General features: G+C 42.9%; 1 protein-coding gene across 13 annotated transcripts in view; it reads right to left on the minus strand.

The window, feature by feature from the left end:
• The window catches only part of r3hdm2 (R3H domain containing 2), a 93,444-nt gene that overhangs the window by 39,001 nt on the left and 28,988 nt on the right, over nt 1–25,455 (minus strand). For 5 of the 13 annotated variants that reach the window (XM_084063314.1, XM_084063312.1, XM_084063313.1 and 2 more), the window contains exons 2-8: nt 15,154–15,267; nt 13,540–13,709; nt 13,195–13,425; nt 9,576–9,615; nt 6,587–6,673; nt 6,066–6,182; nt 5,611–5,728 (exon numbers count right to left, since the gene is read on the minus strand). In XM_084063314.1, coding sequence (XP_083919440.1) covers nt 5,611–5,728; nt 6,066–6,182; nt 6,587–6,673; nt 9,576–9,615; nt 13,195–13,361 — 529 coding nt within the window. In that variant the 5' untranslated portion in view covers nt 13,362–13,425; nt 13,540–13,709; nt 15,154–15,267. Of the gene's footprint in view, nt 1–5,610; nt 5,729–6,065; nt 6,183–6,586; nt 6,674–9,575; nt 9,618–13,194; nt 13,426–13,539; nt 13,710–15,145; nt 15,268–25,455 lie in introns of all 13 variants that reach the window. The other 8 variants (XM_084063307.1, XM_084063306.1, XM_084063316.1 and 5 more) reach the window with 5 other exon arrangements.

Raw genomic sequence — 25,455 nt, forward strand, 5'->3', positions numbered from 1 at the left:
AATGTGGAGAAAGAGTAGGGGAATAACATACAGTACAGCAAATGGTCCGGCTGGCTGGGAATCAAAACGGGGATTCACTGATCAGGATAGAGGGTAGTACGTGTCCGCCCGGAAACGAAGACCCAAGAACCAGACCGAGGCCAAAATATTGACTTGTCCCACGGACACGGGTCGGATCCGTTTCAATTGCCACGGTTCTCAGTCATTAACCTTCGCAGACATACTGTATGCGTTGCAATACTGCTCCAAAATGTATATAGTCTGTCCTCACATATTGAATGAGCTAACAGCCGATTGAAACAAAGTCAATCTCAAGCGCACTGCACTTACACCATGGATGTTTTTTCAGGGAGAAGTTGGAACGTCATCTGTGTGGAACATGTTTATGGTCATTATCTGCGGGGACGGGCGGTATAAAGTTGGCGAAAATGTCTGCAACACAGAGCAGAGCGCACGACGCCACAGCTTGTCTGCGACTACTCTGTTGGGGCGGGGGGAGCAGGAGCCAGGAGGTGACTGACACACATGGCTAATTTGAATACCACGGTGAAATTAGCATTAGCAATTAGCAAATAAGCAACCGGGTCCTGTACGGGTCTAGAGACCCGGTCCGATAAATTCAAATTATTCTCGGTCCCAATTATCCACGGGTCCATTTTGGACCGGGTCCAGTCATTTAGATTATTTTCTCGGGTCCGTTCGGACCAGACCAATTATCCACGGTGGCTCTCAACCTTTTCATGACCCCCCCCCCCCCAAAATAATCATATTTGAACTGGGGACCCCCCACCCTGATAAGCACTTGGAATTTAGAAGTTGGGGCATAAAATTTAGTTTGACTCTGTTCCACAGATAAATATTGTGAAAATAGCAGATCTACAAGCTCAACGCAGTGAGCTTGTAGATCGGCTATTTTCTTATATTATTTGTCAATTTGGCCAATGTTTGACCAGTTTTTATAGTGCTAGAGTTTGTTTATTACTTTTGAGGCAGTAATGGTCTTTTTCTTTTCTTTATTTGAAGTATTAAAAAGGTCTTAAAATTCCTTAAATTGTCACTTCACCGTCATCTGGGGACCGCCCAAAAATCATGTGGAGACCCCCCTGGGGATCCCGACCCACAGGTTGAGAACCACTGCTCTAGATCAGCGTATTGCGCCATTACGAGAATCTTTTCTACAACAAAGTAGTCTTCAGCAGCCTGCACAAACAAGATAGTTGCTATGCAATGTTTAGAACACATTTTTTTCTGTTGCCTGTCAACCTTTGAAGATTTACTACACCTTTTCCCTGACACCAAAGCATCTGATGGCCCATTTCCTTTGCTTAAAAGAGTTGGCTCAATTTCAGGGTTTTTTCAAGTTCATCAATATAATCTTTCACCTCCTCCGGGTGTCGTCCTTTTAAGATGGACTTTTTCCGGAGACATGCATTGCTCTATCCACTCCTCCATAGTTAAGCCCAAAAATACTCTGTACTGAAGATGACTCATTGCAAGCTGCAACTAGGGTTGGGAACCGGAACCGGGTCTGAAAAGACCCGGTTCCGAGGTTGAAGAACTGGAGACGATTCCATCACATTTGCATTAACGGTTCCGCAAACGATTCCTGGATTTTCTCATCTGCGTTCATTTGGCTCAGCTGTGTGCATTGCAAGCGACTGTGGTGACGCCACGCCACCTACATGTGTGACTGTGGTCAGAGCCTTCTATTGAAGAGTTGCGTCAATGAGGGGGCAGAAACAGCGCCGGCCACGTGGTTCATGTAAACTCGAAATAGTGACAAACGCTCATAGACTCCAGTCCATTCCCTAAACTTCCGGTCCAGGGCTTTGTCTCTATCCGGCTCCTCCCGAGCCGCAATTGGACTGGCCCGATGAAGTAAAACGGAGGTGACGCAACTCTCCTTATATGGCTCAGAGTGTGGTGGATACGCCCACTGATCTAGGATCAGAATGGCAGCGTCCCACGAGCGAGACAGAGTGAAAGTGAATAGTGTCAGCACAGCAGCATGTCGAACAGACAAAAAGTGTTGCACTTTACAAGAGGAAAATGAACATACACGGTGTCTGGGAGTCTGAGAATCTGTACCAGTGAAGCCATTGACTCTGCAGCCGCTTCATTTTCTTCAAGCTAGTAGCCTACTAACATTAGAAAATCTACTAACTACTGCCTAGCTACTACTAAACCACGGAGCTTGAAATGTCTTTTTCACTAGGCTTGTACTACAACTGCTGCTTATGGTGTTCCTGTTATTAGAACGCTAATGATGCGACGTTTGTCTGATGTTTTATGAATAACGTTAACTACAGCCATAAATTGACAAACAAAATCAATCTGTCTGTACTTAGTTACAACTTAAAAGTAAGCTCAACTGCTGTTAAATTGGCTCCAAATTCATCGTTCATCCTGAATATAATGTAACGATAAGTGTCAAGTTATATTTTTCAATAGAAAGTAGCTACAGACAAGACCAGCAACAGTCAGCATGTCACTCCTTTCACGCTGGCAGCAGCTGGGAGGATGACGACTGAAAGAGTTGTCATCGTGCCGTTACAAGGTTTATTGTTAAGGATGCCCATGCATTCTCCACTGTTGAACTATCGCTGTGCTCGATGCATGCAGATATGCACCTAAAGGGTAGAGCCATATGAAATCCGTTTTATTTTTTTCCCAATTCCGTTTTATTTTTTCCCAAATTCTGTTTTTTCCATTTTAATATTTCTGAATTCTGTATTTTGCTTTTTATGCTCATTTTTACCATAAAAAAAGTGTCTGGTAAGTGGAAATGAATAAATGTTCAAGATATAACAGTCCATACATGGCCCTTGTTGTGTTATACGCAAAAATGTTCCCAAAATAATTCGGTCTAATTCGGTCTGAGCATGCGCAAAATGGCGTCGCCCATTTGTTATTGTTTCTATCGTCTTTCTAAGACTATTTCTACGTGGATTAACTGTTTATAAAGTAGGATGTGGCCATGCAAAATGGTGGTGTCCCGTGGATTTGTAAAAATTCGCGATAAAAAAAAATATTTTACCGCGATTTTTTTTTATTTTCCAAATTCTGCAATATTCCGTGTTTTATTCCAATTCCATTTTTATTGGTCATTTCCGCGATTCCGTCCGCGATTCCGTTAACACGGATTTCATATGGCTCTACTAAAGGGCATATCTGCATGCATCAAGCGCAGCGATAGTTCAGGCAGGCACGACAGGCAGGAGGGTAGGCTACAGTGTAGCTGCTACACACTCAGACTCTTCCTGGTCCATTCTCATTCGCTAACAAGTTAATGCATACATACACCCACGTAAGTCAGATGGTCCCTCCACATTCAACCTCACTCATCTCCCTTCATTCCTATTCGCCAACAAGCTAACACACACACACGCCCTCATTCCCATAGTTCAGTTAGGCGGTCTTTTTAAGCAGTCCACTTTTCACTGTACATTCTACATGCTCAGCTTGTCACAGCGTTCAAACTCCCTCCACCTCCCCGGCCTCCTCCCTGTGGCATTTAGTTTCATATGTTAATGGATGATTCTGTGGATTGTATACTGTGATATGTGGTATTTTAACTTATGCAATTGAATACGGAAGGAAAATAAAATGCTAACGTGTCCCAACCCTAGCTGCAACAATAATATGAAACGGTATAACACTTCCGGTCTCCTCTCACCCTCCCATCCCCCTACCTCAAGTATTGCTGCACAAGGAAAGAGTGTGTTGCTGAGACAGAGACAGGTCTCGAACAAACTTAATTTTTTCCTGATTAGTCTGTCTGAAAAATACATTTTTGGAAGACATATGGCTTGTGAAAAACTGGTCCAATGTTATTTCTGCGAGTATGGGGCGAAATAATCTGTCATAAGCTGTGTTCACTAACATGCTCAACACTTCTCCCATTGGAATGAATAGACTCAGGGCTTGTCGCTGGTCTGCTAAAGGGGCTGTCTAGATTTCATAGCTACGGTATATGGCTATCATACCACACCTATCAACCAATCAGATTGTGCTATTTCTCTTGAGTTAAAAGTTGATATTTTGACCTGAGGGTGGCGCTAGAGGATAGGTAGGAGAATGGGGTCCCTCAAATAATTAGGGCTCATCTTCCAGGAAGCATAAATGCACTAAGCAAGTTCCATGGCAATCTGCACATTCGATGTTTAGATAACTTGTGTGCTCAGGTTTTGCTTTTGTTTTTGTCTTTTTTTTTTTCTCTGGCCTTTTCCTCTTTTTGCCCTCTTTTCTGTACTTTTTAATACCATGTAATTTACTTTCTTGTGAGGGTTGGGAGGGGGGGTTTGTGTTTGTCTTGTGCGTTTTTTTTTTTTGTTTTTTTTTCACAGAAAATTAGAAGAGTTCTGTCATTGTTTATCCTCCTGTAAAACTGACTTCTTCAATAAAAATTATGTGAAAATAGATAACTTGTGTGCAAGTATGGGTGGCATTAGAGAAAGGGCCATGGGGTCAGGAAATTCAGTAGGGTTTATCTTTGCTGAGTGCATTTTTTCTCATCACAATAAAGAATTCCTGAATTTCCCTACAGGGCTCAATAAAGGTTGATCTTATCTTATACGTTTCATGACAATTCTTGCCCATTAGATTTTGAGATGGGCCATTTTGGCATAACAGGGTGCAAGAAAAATGGCCACTGAGCCTCCAAAATCAGTAGCGGCCGGCCATGCTGTGGGTTTCATGAAAGTGTGCAGAAAATGACAATCGAGTCAGCAGTTTGTGGTGGTTGGGAACCAGTTTGTGTTTGGAGAAATGGTGGACGGTCCGACTGACTGACCAACAACAGCTCCATCAGCTCCACGTCACTCTGTGCATGTGCATACATTCTCTGATGAACATATAAGACCGCAGCAGCTTTGTGTGCAACGGCCATAATGTTGAGAAAGTTACCCAGTGCGACAAGCCTAGCTCAAAAACACAAGATATGGCCTCTTACACGAGTGCTGGTGGGGAAACAACAAACCATACAATCTCCTCAAACATAATAACTGTTACACTGTAGATAAAACACTGCTCAGAGAAACAGTCCAAAGATCGTGGTCTAAATTGCATATACGAATAAAATCAGGGACGTGCACAGATAGACTCTAGGTGGTGCTAGAGCATCTGCCCTTTGCCCTCTTGACCAGAAGTGCCCTTTTGAAAAAAAAAAAAAAAAAACGTTTTTTTTCCCAGTTTACAGCAGGGGTCTTAAACAGGGGGTCCGGGACCCCTAGGGGGTCCTCAGAGTTACTACAGGGGGTCCGCCAAATCTTTATGTGATATGATTTTTTTTTTTACCAGAACCACTCGAAACCTAGCATCTCTTTTCTGAGGAGAACTTTAGCCCAAAATAGCAGATCTACAAGCCCACAACGCCTCGCGCTGCGAGGCGTTGTGGGCTTGTAGATCGGCTATTTTTGGCAAAGAGGTATAGGTGTAGAGGGAAAAAAGAGCAGACCAAGTAAACAAAAAAAGTATAATTTACTTGAGCACCTGCCCCTCAAAATGTCTGTGCACGCCACTGAATAAAATAATTGAAAAACAGTCGACAGATTAATCAATTGGTAGTCATTGGTGCAGCTCTGTGTAGTTTGCATTGTCTTCAGGTCTTACCACGTGACAACATCTTGCGTGGGGCCTTCTCTTTCTTCTCTTCATTTTCGTACTCATCTTTTGAGGACTTCTCCTCCTCCTTGTCTGACGGACAGCTGATGTGAAGTTGGATGATATCCTACAAAAAAAAGGACAACCATTAGTATTAACTTAATATTCAAACATGAAGTTTTCTGCACCGATACTGCTAATTCTTCTACTCAACTTTCTAGGAGTACTGGTCCCCCAAAAAGTATAGCTACATGTGGGAAAAGATTGATCTACAGGCTAAATTAACCAGTGCACTGAATGTTAGGAGTTGAAACCAGCACTCCCAGTGTTTAGACAATGTACTGCTGTGTTGTCAAAACACTGGGAGTGTGCCAATTTCTCTTCCTAACCTCGCATACTACAAGTAACTTTAAAATAAAGCAATAGTTCATCCAAAAATGCAAATTCTCTCATTCTCTACTTACCTTCATACCAGTTGAAACAAGGATAACATTTCTTTGTCCACACAACACACAAGGAGTTTGCCAGCAAAACTTCATAGCAGCTTTCTCCAAAACAACTGAAGTCAATGGTAACCAGTTCTTAAGAGTTCCAAAAAGGGCAAAAGAATGACCATAGAATTACTCCATACAGCTTGTGCAGCAGAATACATGTGTTCCGAAGCCAAACGATCGCTTGTTCATGCTCTGTTCGATGACGTGAAATGTCCCTCACATGTTTACAGGCCTACACAGAGGTCTACATCAGACAAATGGAAAGAGCTCTGCAAGGCCTGCGTGCGCAAGCGTGAATGTTTTCTGAAAACAACGGCTGTAGTTATTATTTGCAATTTCAGTGCGATCATTTGGCTACGAAGTTTTGCTGACAAACAAATTATTACATGCATGAAAGAAATGAGGAAAAAAAGATGAATATTACAGACTAGAAACTGAGGGTTGTTAAATGTATGGGAGGTGTAGGAAAAGAGCAATAGGTTTGCAGTTACCGATTCTGGAAGTCCATCAATGCCGAATGGACCGGAAGATTCCTCACACACTGCCAGACTCCGTACCAGTTTCAGCTTAGCATTAGACTGAAACACAATCAAACACACAGTCCTTGTAGAAACTATAGACTTGCATGTAAATGTTACAGAGATAAATAAAGCCTATTAAAACTATAATATTGCTGCCCATTTTGTCTTTTTTCTCGTCAACCTTGTTTTGTGATGTGTCCTAGATACTGATGTTATGAAGACCCCTGGCATGTTTATACCACTCCTTCAACACAGAATTTGGAAAAATAGAAGAGGGACAAAAAAGAAAAGCGACTTTGTTGCTGTATGTTTCCAATACAATATACCAGAACTACATCTAAATCCCTCCTTAGAGCACAACGGTTCCATAGACCTTGAGTAACGAGTGGTAATAGAGCTCTCTGAGGTAGGAGATTCTGAGGTGAGAACAGCAGAACGCCGGTAACATGAAAACCATGTGGCTGATGAGGGCAGGTTATACAGTAGAAGGGAAGCTCCAACATTGTAATCATCATCAGTGATGATGCTGTTTTTTTTCTGTTCTAAAGAGCCTGCTGCTGACACACTTGGCTGGCATCTCAACCATTCTGTAGTGCAACAAGGCGATGAGAGAGAGGATCCACACAGTAGAAATCAGGTCAGGACAACAGGGGGCTTGCAGCAAAGACATCGCCCAGATGCATGGAGCGTGTGTGTGTGTGTGTGTGTGTGTGTGTGTGTGTGTGTGTGTGTGTGTGTGTGTGTGTGTGTGTGTGTGTGTGTGTGTGTGTGTGTGTGTGTGTGTGTGTGTGTGTGTGTGTGCATGCATGCCATGTGTACACACAACTATATAAAGAGGGCAGAAGGTCAGATCTAATCCCATTAACAAGAAGGTATTAGAACCATTACAAGTGCATCATGTGGCGTGGGAGCTGTTCCCATAAATACACACACAGTAATAGAGCTCATGTCACCACCAACCCCTGCATCTTTAACACATTCAATCCGGGAAAGCACCTGCATTTTCAAAATCGGCCTCAGGTCTAAATGGGTTAAAGCAATGCTGGAGCATAACAGGTGAACATTTGGCAAAACTAGCAGATCTACATGCTGTAAAAGCTTGCGAGTTTGTAGATAGGCTATTTTTGGAAGAGATTTGGTGTTGAGGGAGAAAATGAGGGGGGCAAGGATATATCCCTGTGGGACCCCGTTCAATGAAGCTTATAGGGTTTAAGTGGTTAATAATGTAGTTCTTCTACACCCACAATACAATGAAGTGATCGATAATGTTAAATCACATTTCCCTTTTATCAAAACAATCCTGCACACCAAAAGTGTGCTCCTCGGAGCGCAGATCCTCGCGAGGCCAGGTTGCCTACAGTACCATGGGGACCATGCAAAGTTTGGAGGGCAGTCATAGCCAATTGCAATGGAACCTGCTAAATCTGACTTGTACATCTTGATCACATGATTGCAGAGATGATATGTAATGATTTGTGTGAGGTTTGGACAGAATTTGTAGGAGTAGCAGCAAAACATTTTGAAGAAGAAAAAGTAAAATGGCAGAGAATCTAGTCCGGCACTAATTACCGGGGCCTATATGTGGAGTTGCGTCATGATTCAAGGAATCCAGGGAAAAAAAACATTTTGATTGTACAACCTACGGCATACTGGGAGTGTATGAGGTTTCACGCGGATCGGTCCAACAGCGCCGGAGATTAGCTGTTCACAGACGGACAGACGGACATACTCACATGAGTGAGTACATAATCCTCCGCCTTTGGCCGATAACAAAATAATTTACACACCATAATTCACAACAGGCCTCCATGAAGTTACTCTGTCGCACCTATAGTACCTGCACAGTAAAATCCTCAGTGTTCATTTATTCATTTAATTTGTATACTCTCAAGAGTTAAATTGACAGTAAGGATTTGAATGTGTTTCTTTGGTAATAGGATTATGAACCACTGAGAATTAGAAGGCTCCAAAAGCTATTACACAGCAGTTGAGAGGATTAGATTGTTAATAATGTAAGGTCAACAAACTAGCAGATAGTCCAGTCAATCTAAGCTATATTAAAAAAGTGTATTTTCCTACGTTTCTGTGGTCAATCTTTCCAATAAAACACTTGTACAGAGGATATTTTAAAGTCTGATCCCTGTATTTGGGGTACCACTACCCAAATACCATTTATCTTTTTTTTGCCAGATTTGGCATTTACTTTTCCCCACACTGCTCCGCTCGGTGTAAAAAAGGTCTAAAGCTGGTATAAGTTGTTCCTTATAGTCATGCAAAATACTGTATCAGATGTATAAAAGTGTTTCGTCACAGAGACTAAATTGTGAAATTGTTACATCTATTTTAAACACTCAAAGAAAATGGCTGTCTCCCACTGACCACAAGCGCTTTCTTTTAGACCAATTGAAACTTTTTCTTTTTTTTTTACAACGCCCTGAGACTGGGGGTGGGGTTCAATCCCAGCCCGAGTCATATCCCAGGCCGAGTCATATCAAAGACTATCAAAATTGTAACCAATGACTCCCTGCTTCGCACTCAGCATCAAGGGTTGGATTGGAGGCAACTCCTACGACATACGACAGTGTCATGTTCAGGGGGGTGTACATCAAGCTGCCTCACGCTACAGACACAGGATATAGGCTCCTGACCTATGGGCCACATGGTAAGGCTACTTACACTAAGTATATAATGATAAACCTTTAATATGTTATTTGGATGACCGTAGGGATCACATAAAACCTTGAATGATTACTATTGCAATTTTCCCTTGGTCAAATCACATATTAACTGGACTACAGGGGAATATTTTAGGAAGTCAAGACTGCATGGCTAACCAGATGACTACCAAATATTAATGTGTCCTTGTTGGAACATGCACCAGGGTTATAGACTGTATGGCTAGCCAGATAACTACCAAATATTAATGTCTCCTTGTTGGAATATAAAATCAGTCACTCACCTTGGCCCGTTTCCTTCCATGGCCGTGGTTGGGAGCCCGTCTCTGTGCATGAGAAAAGTGAAAGGCATTATAGAACATTATAGAGAAATAATAATAAATCAACTTTACATAATAAAGTTATAGAATACATTTTACAGTTTATTGTAACATTAAATTACATATTAAAATAAATATGCAAACTATGAAACAATATGATAGCAAAATATGATGTGAACATAAAATAACAGAAGCACAAATACAATAATGGCCTTGATAGGTGGACTAAATACAGGGTTCTATGGTAACATTTTGCCAAGAAGCACTGGTGATCCTAATTGGAAACAAGCAGGAGCACAGAGAAAAATCTTCAACATGCAGTTTTGTTCCCGCTGTGACCGTTTTTCTCTGACTGATATAATATTTTATTCACCAAACAAAACTAATTAAAATCCCTAGATTGTCAATAAGATCATTAAGGATTAACAGGAAATCTTTATTTAACTTTCCATAGTTGGTTAATAAGATCATTAACAATTAACAGGAGAGCATTAATGTCCTTTTCCTGGCAGTTGTTTTGAATTAGGCTGTGTTTCCGTCCCTAATCCCCCCCACACACACACAAAGAAAATATTTGTTTGTTTTACACTGTACACTGGGCCTACTCTGTGTGGAGTTTGCATGTTCTCCCCGTGTCTCCTAGGGTAGTTAATACCCTCACAAAAACATGTAGTAATCCTGGTCACTATACTGCCTCCCCCTGGTCAGCCGGGGCGCCTGATGGAGGAGAAGGGAACTGGTTGGAATAACGTGTTCCTTCCACGCGCTATGTCCAACCAGGGAAACTCCCCCCCTGTCGGGTGATAAGAAGCGGCCTGCTTGCTCCTCATGCATTGAAGGAGGCATGAGCTTCAGCTTGGGCTCTCCCTAGGCTGGCAGAGGGTAGGTAGTGCCCAGGATTACATAGGCAATTGGCACTGGGTGAAAAAATGTGGGTTACAAAATCGTGGGATAAAAATTATAGAAATAAAAATAAAAAAATGTTTTACACTGTAGTATAAGCCTTATGCCAGTAACATGGCAGAAGAGGCATTCGCATCCTCTGTGTGATTTACAACATGTGGACAGAGGCCTGTGGAGACACCCACTGTGAAACTAATTTCAACTGCAACTACAGTATATCCTGACCTGACAGCTCGCAGGCAATACTTCAACTAATAAATATCACACGTACAATTTGCTAAGCAGTTAATTTTAGATATCTGATATTGTGGCACGATTTGTCACTTTGCCTGATGAGTCAGACCTATTGAATGCTACGCAAGCTAATGTTAATTACAAAATATGCCCCCAGCAAAAAAGGATTTACCAGGATGTTGTGTGTGTCTTGCCTTTCTCTTTCTCCAGAGTCCACACTTATGTATTTCATGACTATATTTTGGGTAAAATCCTGCCTGTTTTTAGTGGAAGCAGTGGTGTGAATAGTAATTACTGCTGGCATATGATAATGAGAAATAAGGCAATATTGTGTACAAGGATTGCAGTGGTGTTGAAAATTCAGCAGCTGCTGCTGAATGAAATGTAGCAGAAACAATGGCTAAAGCCTGATTTATACTCAGCCGCACTACGGTTCCCCGCACCAAAAATAGGCAATTAGGCTTAAAGGGATATTTCACTTTAAAAAGAAATTGGGCCATTTTATAGTCTACTCTGGCTTTTGGGAGTACCCCAGACAGCTTTTAAGTTACTTGATTCAGTATTTAGATATTTGATATTAATTTTATCAGACACGTCCCCTTCCTATACAAACCCATTGTAACTTCAAACTTTTAGATTCATTGGAAACACCCGCCCTTGGTTCTGGTGACTGACATTTTTCTTCTAATACGTGAGGAGACAGTGTTTTTTCAATTACTTTTTTCATTTATTTTTAGCGGCGCTAGCCCTCTATACCTGGCTTTTGCGTCAACGTTCTGATTGGTCAGACACGTCAACAAAGTGATTGGTCAAGCTTCACGTGACACGTTGCTATAAGCACATTATAAACACTTATTGATGACAAAATGTATCAAAGGCGCCGCTACCTTCACACAGGTGTGATTTTTTATGTTTCTTGGGGACATTTTAAAAAATGAAATACAATAAAAAAAAAAAAAATTAAATAAAAAGGAAAAAAGTTATCGAAAAAACACGGCCCCTCAAGTATTAGGAGGGCATTATGAGTCACCAGAACCAAGGACGGGTGTATTTGATGAATCTAACATGTTAAAAATGTTTGAAGTTATGTTTGTATAGGAAGGGGGCGTGTCTGATAAAATGAATATCAAATAACTAAATACTGAATCAAGCAACTGAAAAATTACCTGGGGGGCTCACAAAAGCCTGAGTAGATGATAAAATGACCCCTTTTTTTAAAGTGAAATATCCCTTTAAGAAGTTTAGGGCAACTAGTCAAGTACAGTACTAGGTGCGTTCGATTTATACAATACCACACTAGAAAGCATTAAATAAGTGCTAACATATCTAATGATGAACACTACTACAATACTTCACAAACGTCAATAAAGTCCACAATCACAACACCAGAGGGAGCTCCACTAATCACGTCCAACCCAGATTTGGCTCAAACAAGGGGTTGAATTTGTGCCACAAAAATGTGGGGAAAAAAAGTGTCGTAACGGATTGTAAATCCCTACTCTCCTTCAAAACCGCTCTTACAGGTGGCGGGAATTTGAAACTGGCCCCTGTAAAAGTCAAAGCCTAATTCCCCCCCCCGAACCGTTTACTGTATTTTCTAAATGTTTTAAACTGTTTATATGATGTTTTGCATAGTAGTGTATATTTATTTGTCTGTCATTAAATGTTTCGATGAGTTGAGTACAAAGGACCCCAATGGAAACAAGCCATAGGCTTTCTTGAGTTTAAAATCCTTGTTTTGTATTTAACTGTACTTTCCTGTGTTTTTTTTGCAAACTACTAATAAAGTATTCAATCAATCAATTCAAAACTCCAAATTTACATTTGCAGTGGTGTCCCTAAATCCAAACAAACAATCTATAATTCTCTTTCATTCTTTTCTTTTTTTCAAAAGTGTAGAGAATGTGAGCATTTTACTTGCACTGTACAACCCTGAAGTGCTGCGACTGAAATAATTCATTTATTTATAACCACTTCTCAGGGTCACATCTTGCCACGGCGCCTAAAATATACAGTTAAGATATGGAGGAAGCGGACCGTTAAATGTGTCCTCTACCTCATTGGTTCTTAAAGTGGGGTCCAGGGACCCCCAGGGGTCCTTGGGGGGACACGAGGGGGTCCCCAGCAAAATGTGTTGCTAAAGCGCCACAATCATTTTAATCCCTTTATCCATATTTTATACTTTGGCTACTCAAAAATAGCAGATCTACAAGCTCGTAGCGCGACACAGAGTGCCACGCTACGAGCTTGTAGATCTGCTATTTTTGAAAAATCTTGAAACTGTGTGCAAATCTTTCAAATCTTTTTTTTTACAAGGCGAACATTTTTAACACAAATCTTTGCTTCTGGGGGTCCCTGCCTGGCACAAAATATTTTCAGCTGGGGGTCCGCGGCCACATACATATCAATTCGGGGGTCCTTGGCACAAAAAGAGTTTGAGAACCACTTCTCTACCTGTGCATCGTGCAGGGAGCCGTCTTCAGCCTCCTGGCCCTCCCCCGTCCCCTCCTTGGTGCCCTGGAGTTGAGGGGAGGACGTGCCTCGGCCGCAGGGCTCGTTGAGCGGCCCACTCTCTCCCTCCTGCTGGATGTCGGCTTCCAGGCTCACTGACATCTTCTTAGGGGAGGGGAGAGGGTGGGAGGGGGAGGGAGGGGGGGGTTGGAGGACCCAGGACACGCTACAGAGGGGAGATTGGGGCGAGACAAACAAGAGATAAATAAGACCAGCCAAAGAACTACTCCCAAGTCTATCTTTGGAGACAGACATGCGTATACGCTACAGTAATCAATACCTGTTGCAGCTATCAGATCTGTGTTGTTGTACAGTGTATCTGGATGGGGACCACAAGCAGGAGGAGGAGGAGGAGGAGGGGGGTCCACTAAAGCAGTGTACTAGGCTGGGCTGCAGCAGGGGGTGCAGGGCAGTCCATAGCAAGCTTTCGCTGGGGCCACGGGGCTTTAGCTGAGAGAAGACAAAAAAAAACACAGGGTTTCTAACAAATGCACCAGCTGTAGTACATCATTCTAGCAAAGCAATTCATTTGGGGGAAATGCTACAATAGTAAAATATATAAATATATATTTGTTCTGTTATATTCTAATGTTACAACCAGTAAAAACAACAAACTGAGGTGAACTATTAAACTGAGGAATTGAGTCTCACAGTCTTGTCATTTGTTGTCATTTTAATGGGCCATCTATTGACAATGTTATTGTCCTGTGTGTCTGCCTTGATCTTTATTACTAAGATTTGGATGAACTACTGAGATGCTTTGGGGAGGAAAACACTAAAACTGTGTCCTGATCATTAATCTGAAAATCAATAGCTTTGATCGGTATTTTTACCTCCTTTAACTGCATTCTCAATCTGGCGTCCCTATTTTGGGGAAGTCATTAAACTGTCGGCAAAACATTTCAAAAAAACAATCTACTTTTTTTCCTTAATTTTAATAGCGAAAATAGCCAATATACAAGCTCACAAAGCGTCTCATCGTGACATGTTGTCAAATCTTTCAAGTATAAAATAGGGCTTAAAGGACCACTTCACCCATCATCCCATAATTGGTCCTTACTAATGCTCATTATAAGATGGCACCATTGACTGGTCCGCACTAATGCTCATTATAAGATGGTACCATTGATGTCTACTCATTCTGTGTCTCAGAGGAGGGCTATGGACATTCAGAAACCTGCTTACCTGTGACATCATCGGTAGACAGGTTTGGTCATTTCCAAACAAACTAATTTTTTTTATGCAAGAACAATTTCAGCATGCAGACTTTCCAGGAAGAGAAAGATGGTATGAACTGTCCATAGCCCACCAATGAGACACAGGGTGAATAGATGGAAGCATTAGTGAGGACCAATTATGAAGATAATGTTACTGGAAAAGCGGTGAAATTACCCTTTAAGTCAGGAGTTAAACCTTTTCTAAGCACTGAACCCCTTCTGTCTCAAAGGTTCAACTGAAGTACCCCCTATGTTTAACATTTTTGCTCAATAGGACTACATTTTTTAATTGCAGTTTCAAAAGGTAAGCTACACATTTAGTGAATAATGTACAACTCAGTCTCACTTTAGACTTAGTCTCACAATTTTATTACAATTATAAGTCATTACAACCACATTTGTGTACTGAATAGATTTAAAACTAAAAAGGTAAATCCTATTCTTCTCAATTTTGTAAACCCCCTGCAGTGCTGCCAAGCACCCTTAGGGTTGAGAACCCCTGCTTTAAGTAGTTAAAAATGAAAAATGTTAACTTGAAAGTACCTAAATAAAAAAACTGAAACGAAGTAAACTAACAGCAATATTTTCAGCAAATAGTGGACATGCAGGGGGGGGTGGGGTAGGGATAAAGGTGGTGGGGTGAGCACAGACACACACGCGCGCACGCACACACTCACACCAAGCACCTCTGGGGTCCCTCTGGGTCGTCCGTTTTCTCTCCGTCCCTCTCGTCTCTTCTCCTCTGGTTCAGTGCAGCAGCAGCAGCATGGTCTGCCCTCCAGTAAACAGCCCTAGAAACCAACAGCGGAAAAGAGGAGACACGGATGACGTCAGTTTCACACAGTGAGTGACTCATCGCTGCTGCTGCAAGCTCACAGCTCAGTGGCACTGAAGGAACACATATTCAACCAGATACCAGCCCAATGTAAGCCCACTGTTAAGACAGTAAAGAGACTAAGATGTTCGTTTGTTATTTACCATCTTAATCAGTGCTTTAGTGTTAGCCGTAACACTTCTTGGTTTACTTTATCTTATTAAAACGTTCTTACATTATATTAACCACACAAACCTTAGCATTCCCATGGGCATGTCATAATAGGCAAACATTTGGCAAAAATAGCAGATCTACACGCTCACAACGAGCCTGTAGATCAGACATTTGGTGTATAGTGGGGGAAAAGGAGGGGGCCAAGTACAGACCCCTGAGGGAACCCCTGTCAACATAGTATATGTTTTTTTAATGAATGGTTAATGTCTTGCTATAATGGAGAAACAGAAATTCCGTATAGCGATTTACACTAGTGAAAAGGTATTCACAAAATGGTTATAAACCAAGCAGGCTTAGAATCTACAATAACTACGGTAAGCATATTAGCAATAATAGGAATTGTCTGCATTTTAAAAGTTGATGGATCTTAGAGTCTTGGATCTTCATAAGTGCAGACAACTTGCAATGTGAGAATGAGATGCAATGCTAAAAACCAGAACAGGCCAGAGGGAAGTACTGTATTTTGTGCTCCAGGTCGCCCACTCAAGTCTTGGCTTAACACGCGACATCCTGCATCTCTAATCACAACCCCCTCGACTTCCTCCAATTACAAGCTGCTCTTAATTAAACTCCCTCCAATCAAGAAGAACTGCTCGAGCTCTGCCTCCTCCTCATCCCCTGGAGACAATAGCCAGAGCATCGTTAGTTACAGCAAGTCATTATCATGTTAGCCTTCTCTCTCAGCATCAGGGACCGTCATTAGACCAACATGGAGAAAATAAAACATGACAGGGAACCACAAACAAACAGCTTCCGGCCAAATCTCAGCTCCAAAGAGGAAAACTCTGACGACTTCAGCATGCGTGTGCACGGGCTCATGAACACACACAAACACAGACACAGTTGAATAACATCCCATCTGTCCTACAAGCCCATTTCCTCTGGCGCCACTGAGTCAGCAACACGACGACAGGAAGGTTTCGCGTGTTAGCTTGTGTGAATATTCTTGAGAAAACGGAAAGTAAGAAAGATGGAAGAACTGTTAAAAAAAAGAAAAGGTGGGGGGGGAGAGTATACGGGAAAAGAAAAAAAAAGAGAAATTCTAAGTCCTGCTTGCTTGTACAAAATTGTATGAAAAAGTGCACACAAAAGGTAATTCAGGTAAAGAAAGCATGTGGGCACACATTTTAAGTGTGCACTAAAGTGTGTGTGTGTGTGTGTGTGTGTGTGTGTGTGTGTGTGTGTGTGTGTGTGTGTGTGTGTGTGTGTGTGTGTGTGTGTGTGTGTGTGTGTGTGTGTGTGTGTGTGTGTGTGTCCACCAGTGCCACTGTGCTGTGCTGCAGGATAGATGAGAGAAGAGGAGAGGCAGGGATTCCCAGCGTGGGGAAGACCCAAGCAGAGCAACAACAAGGGCGTCATCAGCAGCAGTAGCAGCCGCATCAGCAGCAGCAGCATACAGTACTGCATCAATGACCACTACAGCCACACACACACACCCCTCAGCCCATGCACTTTCTTACAAAACTCTCCCTCGCAGCAGAAGTTTGCCATCCATTATCACACACACGCAGCATTGTGAATGTGTCTTACTTTAGTGTCAACGACACTAAATCACATCTCTGACACATGCTGTCGTCCCACAGCGTGGTAGAGGGAGGGAATAGAGGACATTCCGTGCTAAAACAGACACCTTGAGAATGCACAGTGAATGAGGGGCGGTTATGAATGAACCAGCAGCCTCGCCTATTCTCTCATCATCCCCCGCCAGCCCTCTCCCTCTGCCTCCCTCCCATCTCTCCCTTTCTCTCTTGCCTTCCCCCCTCCCTCGGCCCTCTCCTACCTTGCTTTTTTCGCAGGCACAGGCACACAGGGTTGCCAAGGAGATAGTGACGTCATTCTCAGCTGCTGCCATTTGTGTGGAGCGAGCACCAGTGAGAAGGGCACGGAGAGAGAGGGATGATATCAAAAATAAATGTGCAGACTGCACACTGCAGTGAGCCGAGGAGAGCGAGGGATGGAGGCGCAGGGGGGTAGGGGGTGGGGTGTTAGAAAAGTAGACCACAGTTAAGACACATTGATGGTTTTTGGATTGAATCCTATGAACCACATTAGATATGGATACATACGACAATTGCACAATTGTAATTAATTTTAAAAAGACATGGATGTGCCTATTACAATGAGACAAACACGAAAATCTGGATGAAACCTGTCTACGACAACGATAATCAAGATTAACCAGGCGATGAGCGTCAAACAACTCAGAACATCAACAACCAGATGCCATGACGAGACCACTCGTTTTGTGGCAACTGAGATCAGATCAATCTGTGTTCGATCACCATCACACTAGTCAAATTGTCCACAAGGACAATTTGACGACATCCAACGTCTGGGTAATGCCACTCAGACAGTGCAATTGGATCCAAGCACGACTGCTTCTGCTGTAATGTCATGGCACAACGACGGCTGACTGGCTATTAGCAGGCTTAGCTCAGCATCAGCAAAGCACAACAACCTGTTTGGTTGTGGTCTGGATGTGCAGACACTTCTCCCTAACATGCAGGTCTGAAAACAGACCAGAGAGCTCTGTTCAGTCAGTGTGTCAGTGGGCAGGGCCGAAGGCGTCATCACACCCGTCCCTGCAACGCCGATGCTGAGGGCAGATGCATCAAAGTAGCTAACATTTAGTAGACCAGTGGTTTTCAACCTTTTTCGCGTCAAGGACCCCCAAATTGACACATATTAGCCCAGGGACCCCCATTTGAAAAGATATGCCAGGGACTCACTCAACCATTTTGATTTCTTGGGGGTCCCAATCTACACTGTAGTATCATCATCAGTGTTCATTTAACTCTGAGTGTACAAATGGAACCAAATGGACCCGAAAGGGTCCATTTGGTTCCATTTGTACACTCCATTTTTTCTGGGGACCCCCTGGAACCCCCTCAAGGACCACTGGTGGTCCCCGGACCACTGGTTGAGAACCACTGTAGTAGACCATACCATACCATATTAGCCAAATGTCACGTGTCATCATCACTGGGATATATCGAGGTGTTTTCAGAGGGATTCAAGACATGCCGTTGACTATGAACTGGTTGTTTTGTTTACCTGTGCGTAGAGTGCAAAAACAAGACTCTGAGTCTCAAGGCAGGATAGGTCACTCAGTTATATGGTTCTAAGTTCCATTACAATCTCCCCATTCGATTTTGACATAACAAACGCAGGTGGAAAGTTTGGCTCAAGTGAAAGAACTTTGTAGCAATTAGGCCAATACCTTTAGAGATATATTGTGTTGGAACATTAAGTGTTGGAAGGACACACGGACGGAACAACACTGCCTTCCTTAGAGCCCTACTGCTAGCAGGGCATAATCCTCCAATGTTTAATTGGTTTCTGACTCTGCTAAAAGTGAGTAAGAAAATACCTTCAAGCCTATCAATGTAGTGTCCAAAACTGTGCCATAGACTGCTGAGTATATACAAAATGTTACCACCTACGGTACCTTACATTTACTTTTCATGATATACTATACATCCTTTCATTTAGAGAGCTAAACTACTTTAGCCGTGTTGTCAAACAATTTTTAAAAAAAGTAAAAAATAGTCCATCTATCAGCTCACAAGACTTTACTTTGCGACACATTGTGAGCTTGTAGATCTGCTATTTTCGCCATTTGATCATTTGTGTCAATTTGCCTATACTCGGTTCTTGCTATCTCTCCCAGACCACACCTCTTCAACCGTGATCTTCATCCTCAGTGCTCGTAACGCAGTGCAGGACACTCTGACCCACTTCATACATTAAAGGCCAGTGCAGGTACCAAGTCAAATTTAGCCACTCTAGGTCAAGCCAGGTCAGGGTCCCTGCAATAGCTAGCAGTAGGGTAAGCCACAGAAATGAGAGGAATGCTGCTGCATAGTAGCTGCTGGGAGTGTGTGTCAAGAAGAATATATATAGGGCCCTATCTTGCGCGCCGCCTTGACCCTTATCCCCAAACTTATTAGCCATATTTTACGATTTTGAAAAACATTTTAAAATAGTTCAACTAGCCGATCTACAACGACACGTTGTGAGCTTGTAGGTCGGCTATTTGAACTATTTTAAAATGTTTTTTAAAATAGTAAAAAAAAAAAGGCAAAAAAGTTTAGGGATAAGGGGTCAGGCGACGATAGGGCCCATAGTCTTTTCCTGGAATAATGAAGACACAAGCAACCTCTAGCAACAAATCGAAGTTGTCAAATCAAACAATAGATGGCTAAAGTTTGTCAATGACTTTCTAAATAGATAAATGAATACAGCTCTGTTTGCTGTACAGTAAGCTGAGGCAAATTACAGAGGAAATGCAAGTAGCAGCTGTTGGGTGTCAAGATAAAGCTAGCTAACAATTGAACTATACAGTCATAGCCAAACATGTATATCAATCCTGTATTATATCAACAAAAGTGAAAACTGAAACCTGCGTTTACATGGAGCCTTAATTCTACTAACAGTAATTAAACTGCATAGCAGAAGAAACAGTCCCCTTACAAAATATATTTCATTTTGTTTAAAAGTATAAACTCCTTTCAACCTGTTCAACTGATGAAAATGTGTCATGTAAATGCTCCTTCTGATTACTTTTTACGGTTCTAATATATACTCTTTCTGTGCATTATATTTACTATTTTCTGAGTTAGTCCGGGGCTCGTCTTCTCCCTTTCACTATCTACAGGCGTTTATATAGTGAAGTTGAACCTGTGACTGTAGTTTAAGCATGTCAGAACCTCTTTTTGGTGACCAATTGTGGAGCACAAGAGTCACTTCATCCGATCATTTTATGTAGCACTCAATTCGTGGGAACCGGATGGTTGATTTATTTCAGAATTTTAAAAATGTGGCTTATGTAACTGCAGCCAGTAGCTTTCCCCCCAAAAGTAACTGATTTACCAAAGTTCCTCTCAGAAAGTAATCAGGTGGAGAGGGCATTTGTAAAGTCATGTACAATGATGCAAGTCTAGTTATTTCCCATTGATGACAAAATTGTGTAATCCTGCATCCACATCGTAGTGAGTAATCATTGAGAACTGCATCTGCGATCATTTGCTGTGTTGATTGAGATACATTTCAGAATGGAAAGAGTCATGCACAGCATGGGCATCTGTCTGGCTCTCTCTGCCCAAGCTGAATGAACGATGAAGGTGAATACAAATGGTGCACAGTGCAAACAAGAGTGAGCTTAAGTGTGTGCACACACGCTCGTGCGCATGCACACACATACACACAAGCATGCAAAGGCTATGCATTTCACAAATTATGTGCTGTGTGGACGAAGCGATTAAGAAAACGCCGGTCAGAGCTCATAAACTGAACATGTGAGTGAGGTTGTGGAGAATACATAAAATAAATAAAAAATTAGATAAGTTAAAAATAAAAAACCCACGTCAGAGAAACGCAGAAGCGGAAGAAGGGGTTCCGCTCTTCTTTGTCTACGTCTCTCCATCCTTCTCCCTGCCACCCCCTCTGTTCTTCTAGTTCAGCGAGGATACCCCTCTGCCTGCCTGCCTGCCTGCCTGCCGCCCCCTCCACCCCTCCCGTCTCCATCTCTCCCTCCATCCACCCACTGCTGACTGTTATCTGGATGTTGTTTGTCTCTCTCGCTCGGGCGCTCGCTCGCTCCGTTCCACTGCTTCCTCTTTTAATGACTCCTGTGACGTTATCCTCCCCCACCTAGCCGGCCCACTCAGTCCTGTGGGACGAGCTCTGACTCATCCCCCCCCCCCCCCTCCTCCTTTCTCCGCAACTACCTTTCTGTCGCTCTCTCACCAACTCTCTAACTCTCTCCACTTCCCTTGCTTACAATGAAATTAACACTGGATTTTATTGTCTGGTTGCAGGGGATTGACTCTTTCTCTGCAGACGGAGAATGAAGGACTGAGGGACGGGGACACAACGTGTGTGGAGATAAATATGGAACTCCCCCCAAAAGAGAGGGAGAGAGAGAGAAAGAGATAAAGGACAGAGACAGACAGAAAGAGAGAGACACAAACACAGGTGTCGGTCAAGTAGACATCAGCTTCATTTCTTCATAGTGAATGAGTGGCAGTAGCGAGAGAGGGGATCCTCCTGATCTATCTCACATGCATTATTGATGATGGCAGGAATGTGGGGGGGGGAGAGAGAGAGAGAGAGAGAGAGAGAGAGAGAGAGAGAGAGAGAGAAAGAGAGAAAGAGAGAAAGACAGAGAGAGAGAGAGAGAGAGAGACAGACAGACAGACATGTAAAGTGTCTCTATCCTCACACAACACAGTGAATGGCCCAATTATTATTTATATTGGTTTCTTGCATATTACATTTATTTTTTTATCTCCGCCAGGCTAGAAGTCCGGAAGGATTATGCTTCGCCACTGTCCGTGGCGTACCATACTGTACTGTAGGTGCCAATGCCCCAAATCCCTGGATTACTTGGATCATGATGCGTGGGAGGTGATGGTAGGTGTTGTGCTCCACCTCAGCAATCCATCTCCCAGGGGTCTATCTAGCGCATTGAAACAGGGATACACTCCCACGCTCTCAGCTGATACCGACAATAAGTCTCTCCAACCTACTTACTTATTTACAGTAGCCAATTATCTTTATAAACTTTCCCCCTCAAAGTCGTTATGCCAATAAATTCCTTCTACTGCTTGCCACTGATGTTGTACCCCAGTGGCTAACCTGCCATTGAGGATCCACCACTGGGTGCCCCCCAAGCCCAGAGTGTGCACAGTGACAAAGTTCGCCTTCCCCGTCTGGCTTCCCTCCCCTGAACACAGACAATTGTGTTCATATAGACCAGTGGGTTTTCAACCAGTGGTTCGGGGACCACCAGTGGTCCTTGGGGGGGTGCCAGGGGGTCCCCAGCGAAATTAGTTAACATAGCGTCACAATCATTTTAACCACTTAGCATTGGCTATTCCAAAATAGCAGATATACAAGCTCACAGCATGAGCTTGTAGATCTGCCATTTTTGAAAAATCTTGAAAATGTGTGTATATCTTTGAATGTATATATTTTTTAAAGCGAACATTTTTAACTCAATTCTTTGCTTCTGGGGGTCCCTGGCACAAAACATTTTCAGATGCGGGTCCGCTGCCAAATATATATCAATTTAGGGGTCCTTGACATGAAAAAGGTTGAAAACCACTGATATAGACGATCAGCGAACCTGATGCACCACTGTGGATTCAAACCCTTAGACTCTGCAGTGGCGGCCATTGGTGGGCAGGTACTTTTTACCCCTGCACCATCCGAGCTTAGCTGAGCACCCCCGATATATTACTATAACTTAACTTCCATGGCACGTTTTATTTCATCTGAAACTAACTAACTAGAATATACAATAAAGAAGAAGAAAAACGGGTAACATGTCGCCCTCTTTCCTTCGCATGTAGCTTTAAAATAACTTTAAAAAAGAACCGTACTTAAGCTTCAACCTCCTCTAAACACACACACGCACACACGCACACACGCACACACACACACACACACACACACACACACACACACACACACACACACACACACACACACACACACACACACACACACACACACACACACACACACACACACACAGAGAAACCAGGGAGATACCCACTTCTTAATAGATTCCCACTCAATTCCTCTCCCATCCTTTAATGTCCAATGATGGGAGCAAGTCAGGCCAACTGGACTGGAAATGTATGTGTTCTCATCACTCTGTCAAAGGGGTTCCCTCTGGGAATGTGGAGAAGATAGCACAAACCTTTGTGCACGTTATGCTCCCCCGATGACTCCATGTTTATCAGGGAGGACATGTGCTTGTCTAAACCCTCCCCGTGCCAACTTGGCAGCAACAAACAGGGGTAATTGGCAATGAAACCCTACATTTGGAGAAAAATAAAAAAGGGGCAAAAAGTTGTTCAAAAAGAAAAACAGGAATGGCTTGACAAGCGCCACACGCTCAAAGAGGTGGGACACACACAATGCTCTGGCTGCCAAAACAGCATCCCTCCCAAACCCTTTAAATCTCCACAACAAGAGAGCACTCTCTTAGGAGACAGATTAACTCACACAGGAAAAAGGAAAAGGGATAGATGTGGTTAAAGTTTCTACAGCAAACTACAGCAGCAGGCAGTCAGCACAATTAGAACCAACTTGTTCTAAAGTGGTGGAATCTTCTACTGCTGCAAAAAAACAAACTGTGTCACACTGAAATTGGGAAGCAGCTCCTACTGTCATTACACACCTTATGTAATTTCTGCACTTCAAGTTTAGGAAGGGAGGGGGAATTTGAGATGAGAGTGAAAGAGGGAGAGAAAAAATAGGGAGAGAAAGAGGGGAGGGAGCGATAGCAAAGACGGAAAGCGAGGAAAAAAAAATCTCAATGATGAAACGGTCTGTGCTGTTAAGTGATTGGACCAGGCCTCCACCAATGGGAAGACCAGCTCCATGGCAACAGGCTCTGTCACCAAGAGAAAAGCAGCCATATCCCTCAACACCCCCCTATCTTTTTCTTTCTCCCGCTCTCTTTATCACTCCCCCCAACACCCCCACCCCCAATTATAGAGCTCAGTGTATTTACCGGTGTACAAACAAACCATGCACTCACACACACTTAAGCCTGAGTAATACTTGGTTGCGAGCGGGAGTCACGCAGCGAAAATAGCTGATCTTCAAGATCTTGTAGATCTGCTATTTTTGGTGTGTGTAACCAAGTATTAATTCCGGCATTAAAGTGGCGCAAGGTACAAGGACCACACCTTTTGCTACACCAGACCATCTCACTCTCATCTTATTACAAAATCTGTGTGTACGTCTGTCTGTCCGTCGGTCCATCTGTTCGGAAGATCACAAATCTTGAGAACTGTCCGACCGACGACTTCAAACTCGGCGTGCGCGCCGCCGTTGACCCAAGGGATATGAGAAGCATTGAGACGATTGGATAGGCAGCTGTCCAGAACCGTCGATCCTACTGCTACGCCCATATATAGGCATATAAGGAGATCCGGTTCTTGTGCAGAACCGCAGATCCGACCGCATGGCCAATTTATATGCACCGGTCTAGTAGACAGAATATGTCTATGTGAGTAATGTGCACGTTAAGCACAAACCTGCACATCAGTTTATAGAACAAGCCCCGGTGTTCTACCCATTATCAACACCTGTCTAGCCGCCGGCACGGTTTTACATACAGTATGCAGTGGTTTAGCCTCTTCTCAGAAAGCACAACCTTGACCCGAGGATTCTCAGCAATTATCGTCCCATTTCAAAGCCGACCAATGACCTGGTGCTTACTGCTGACTAGTGAATGTGTGAATATCTTAATCCTATTAAGACCTCAGCCCTACTTAAAGTTTTGGCTGCTGTTGGCCATAATATGTTCATTTAAAATCTTGAGCATGGGGGTTGGCTCACTTAGGGGGTGATGATCATACAGAAGTGCTGCTACAGGCACAGACACTTCAAACACTCCTTGGCAAAACAGTGAGTTGGACAAACAAGAGTGGTGGAGTGGCCCTGACTGCGTAATCAGGTGATCAAATAATTGAATCACGGGGAAAACATTTATTCAAGCAGATGCTGAGTCTTGAGTCTAATATTCAATCTTCATCTGTCATTGTTCCCAAATCTACCAGTTTCAAAACCGTGAGGAGCAGATTCAACTTTTGCAGGAATAAAAAGCTGGATGACCAATATAATTGTCTTCCATTAAATGAGACCCATAACTGAAGCTAATATACTATTTGGACACCCCATTAATAGCCTCTCAGAAACCCTAGGTCAATCCTAATCACATATCAAGAAATCTTTCAGCTAGTACAAAATTCAGCTGCTAGCCTAGATATCTACTACTACTTGGTCGGCCTGAGCCAAGCATTCATAAGGTTGATCCACACACTCAGCTCTGCTATGAGGCTGGCCAGGTGTCTTGCTACACCTTTTCTTCTCGTGATTTTGTTCCCACAGGAGAACTTGATGGGCCTTA

This window comes from Gymnoscopelus microlampas (genome assembly GCF_963454915.1).
Source record: "Gymnoscopelus microlampas genome assembly, chromosome: 7".
NCBI classification, from domain to species: domain Eukaryota; kingdom Metazoa; phylum Chordata; class Actinopteri; order Myctophiformes; family Myctophidae; genus Gymnoscopelus; species Gymnoscopelus microlampas.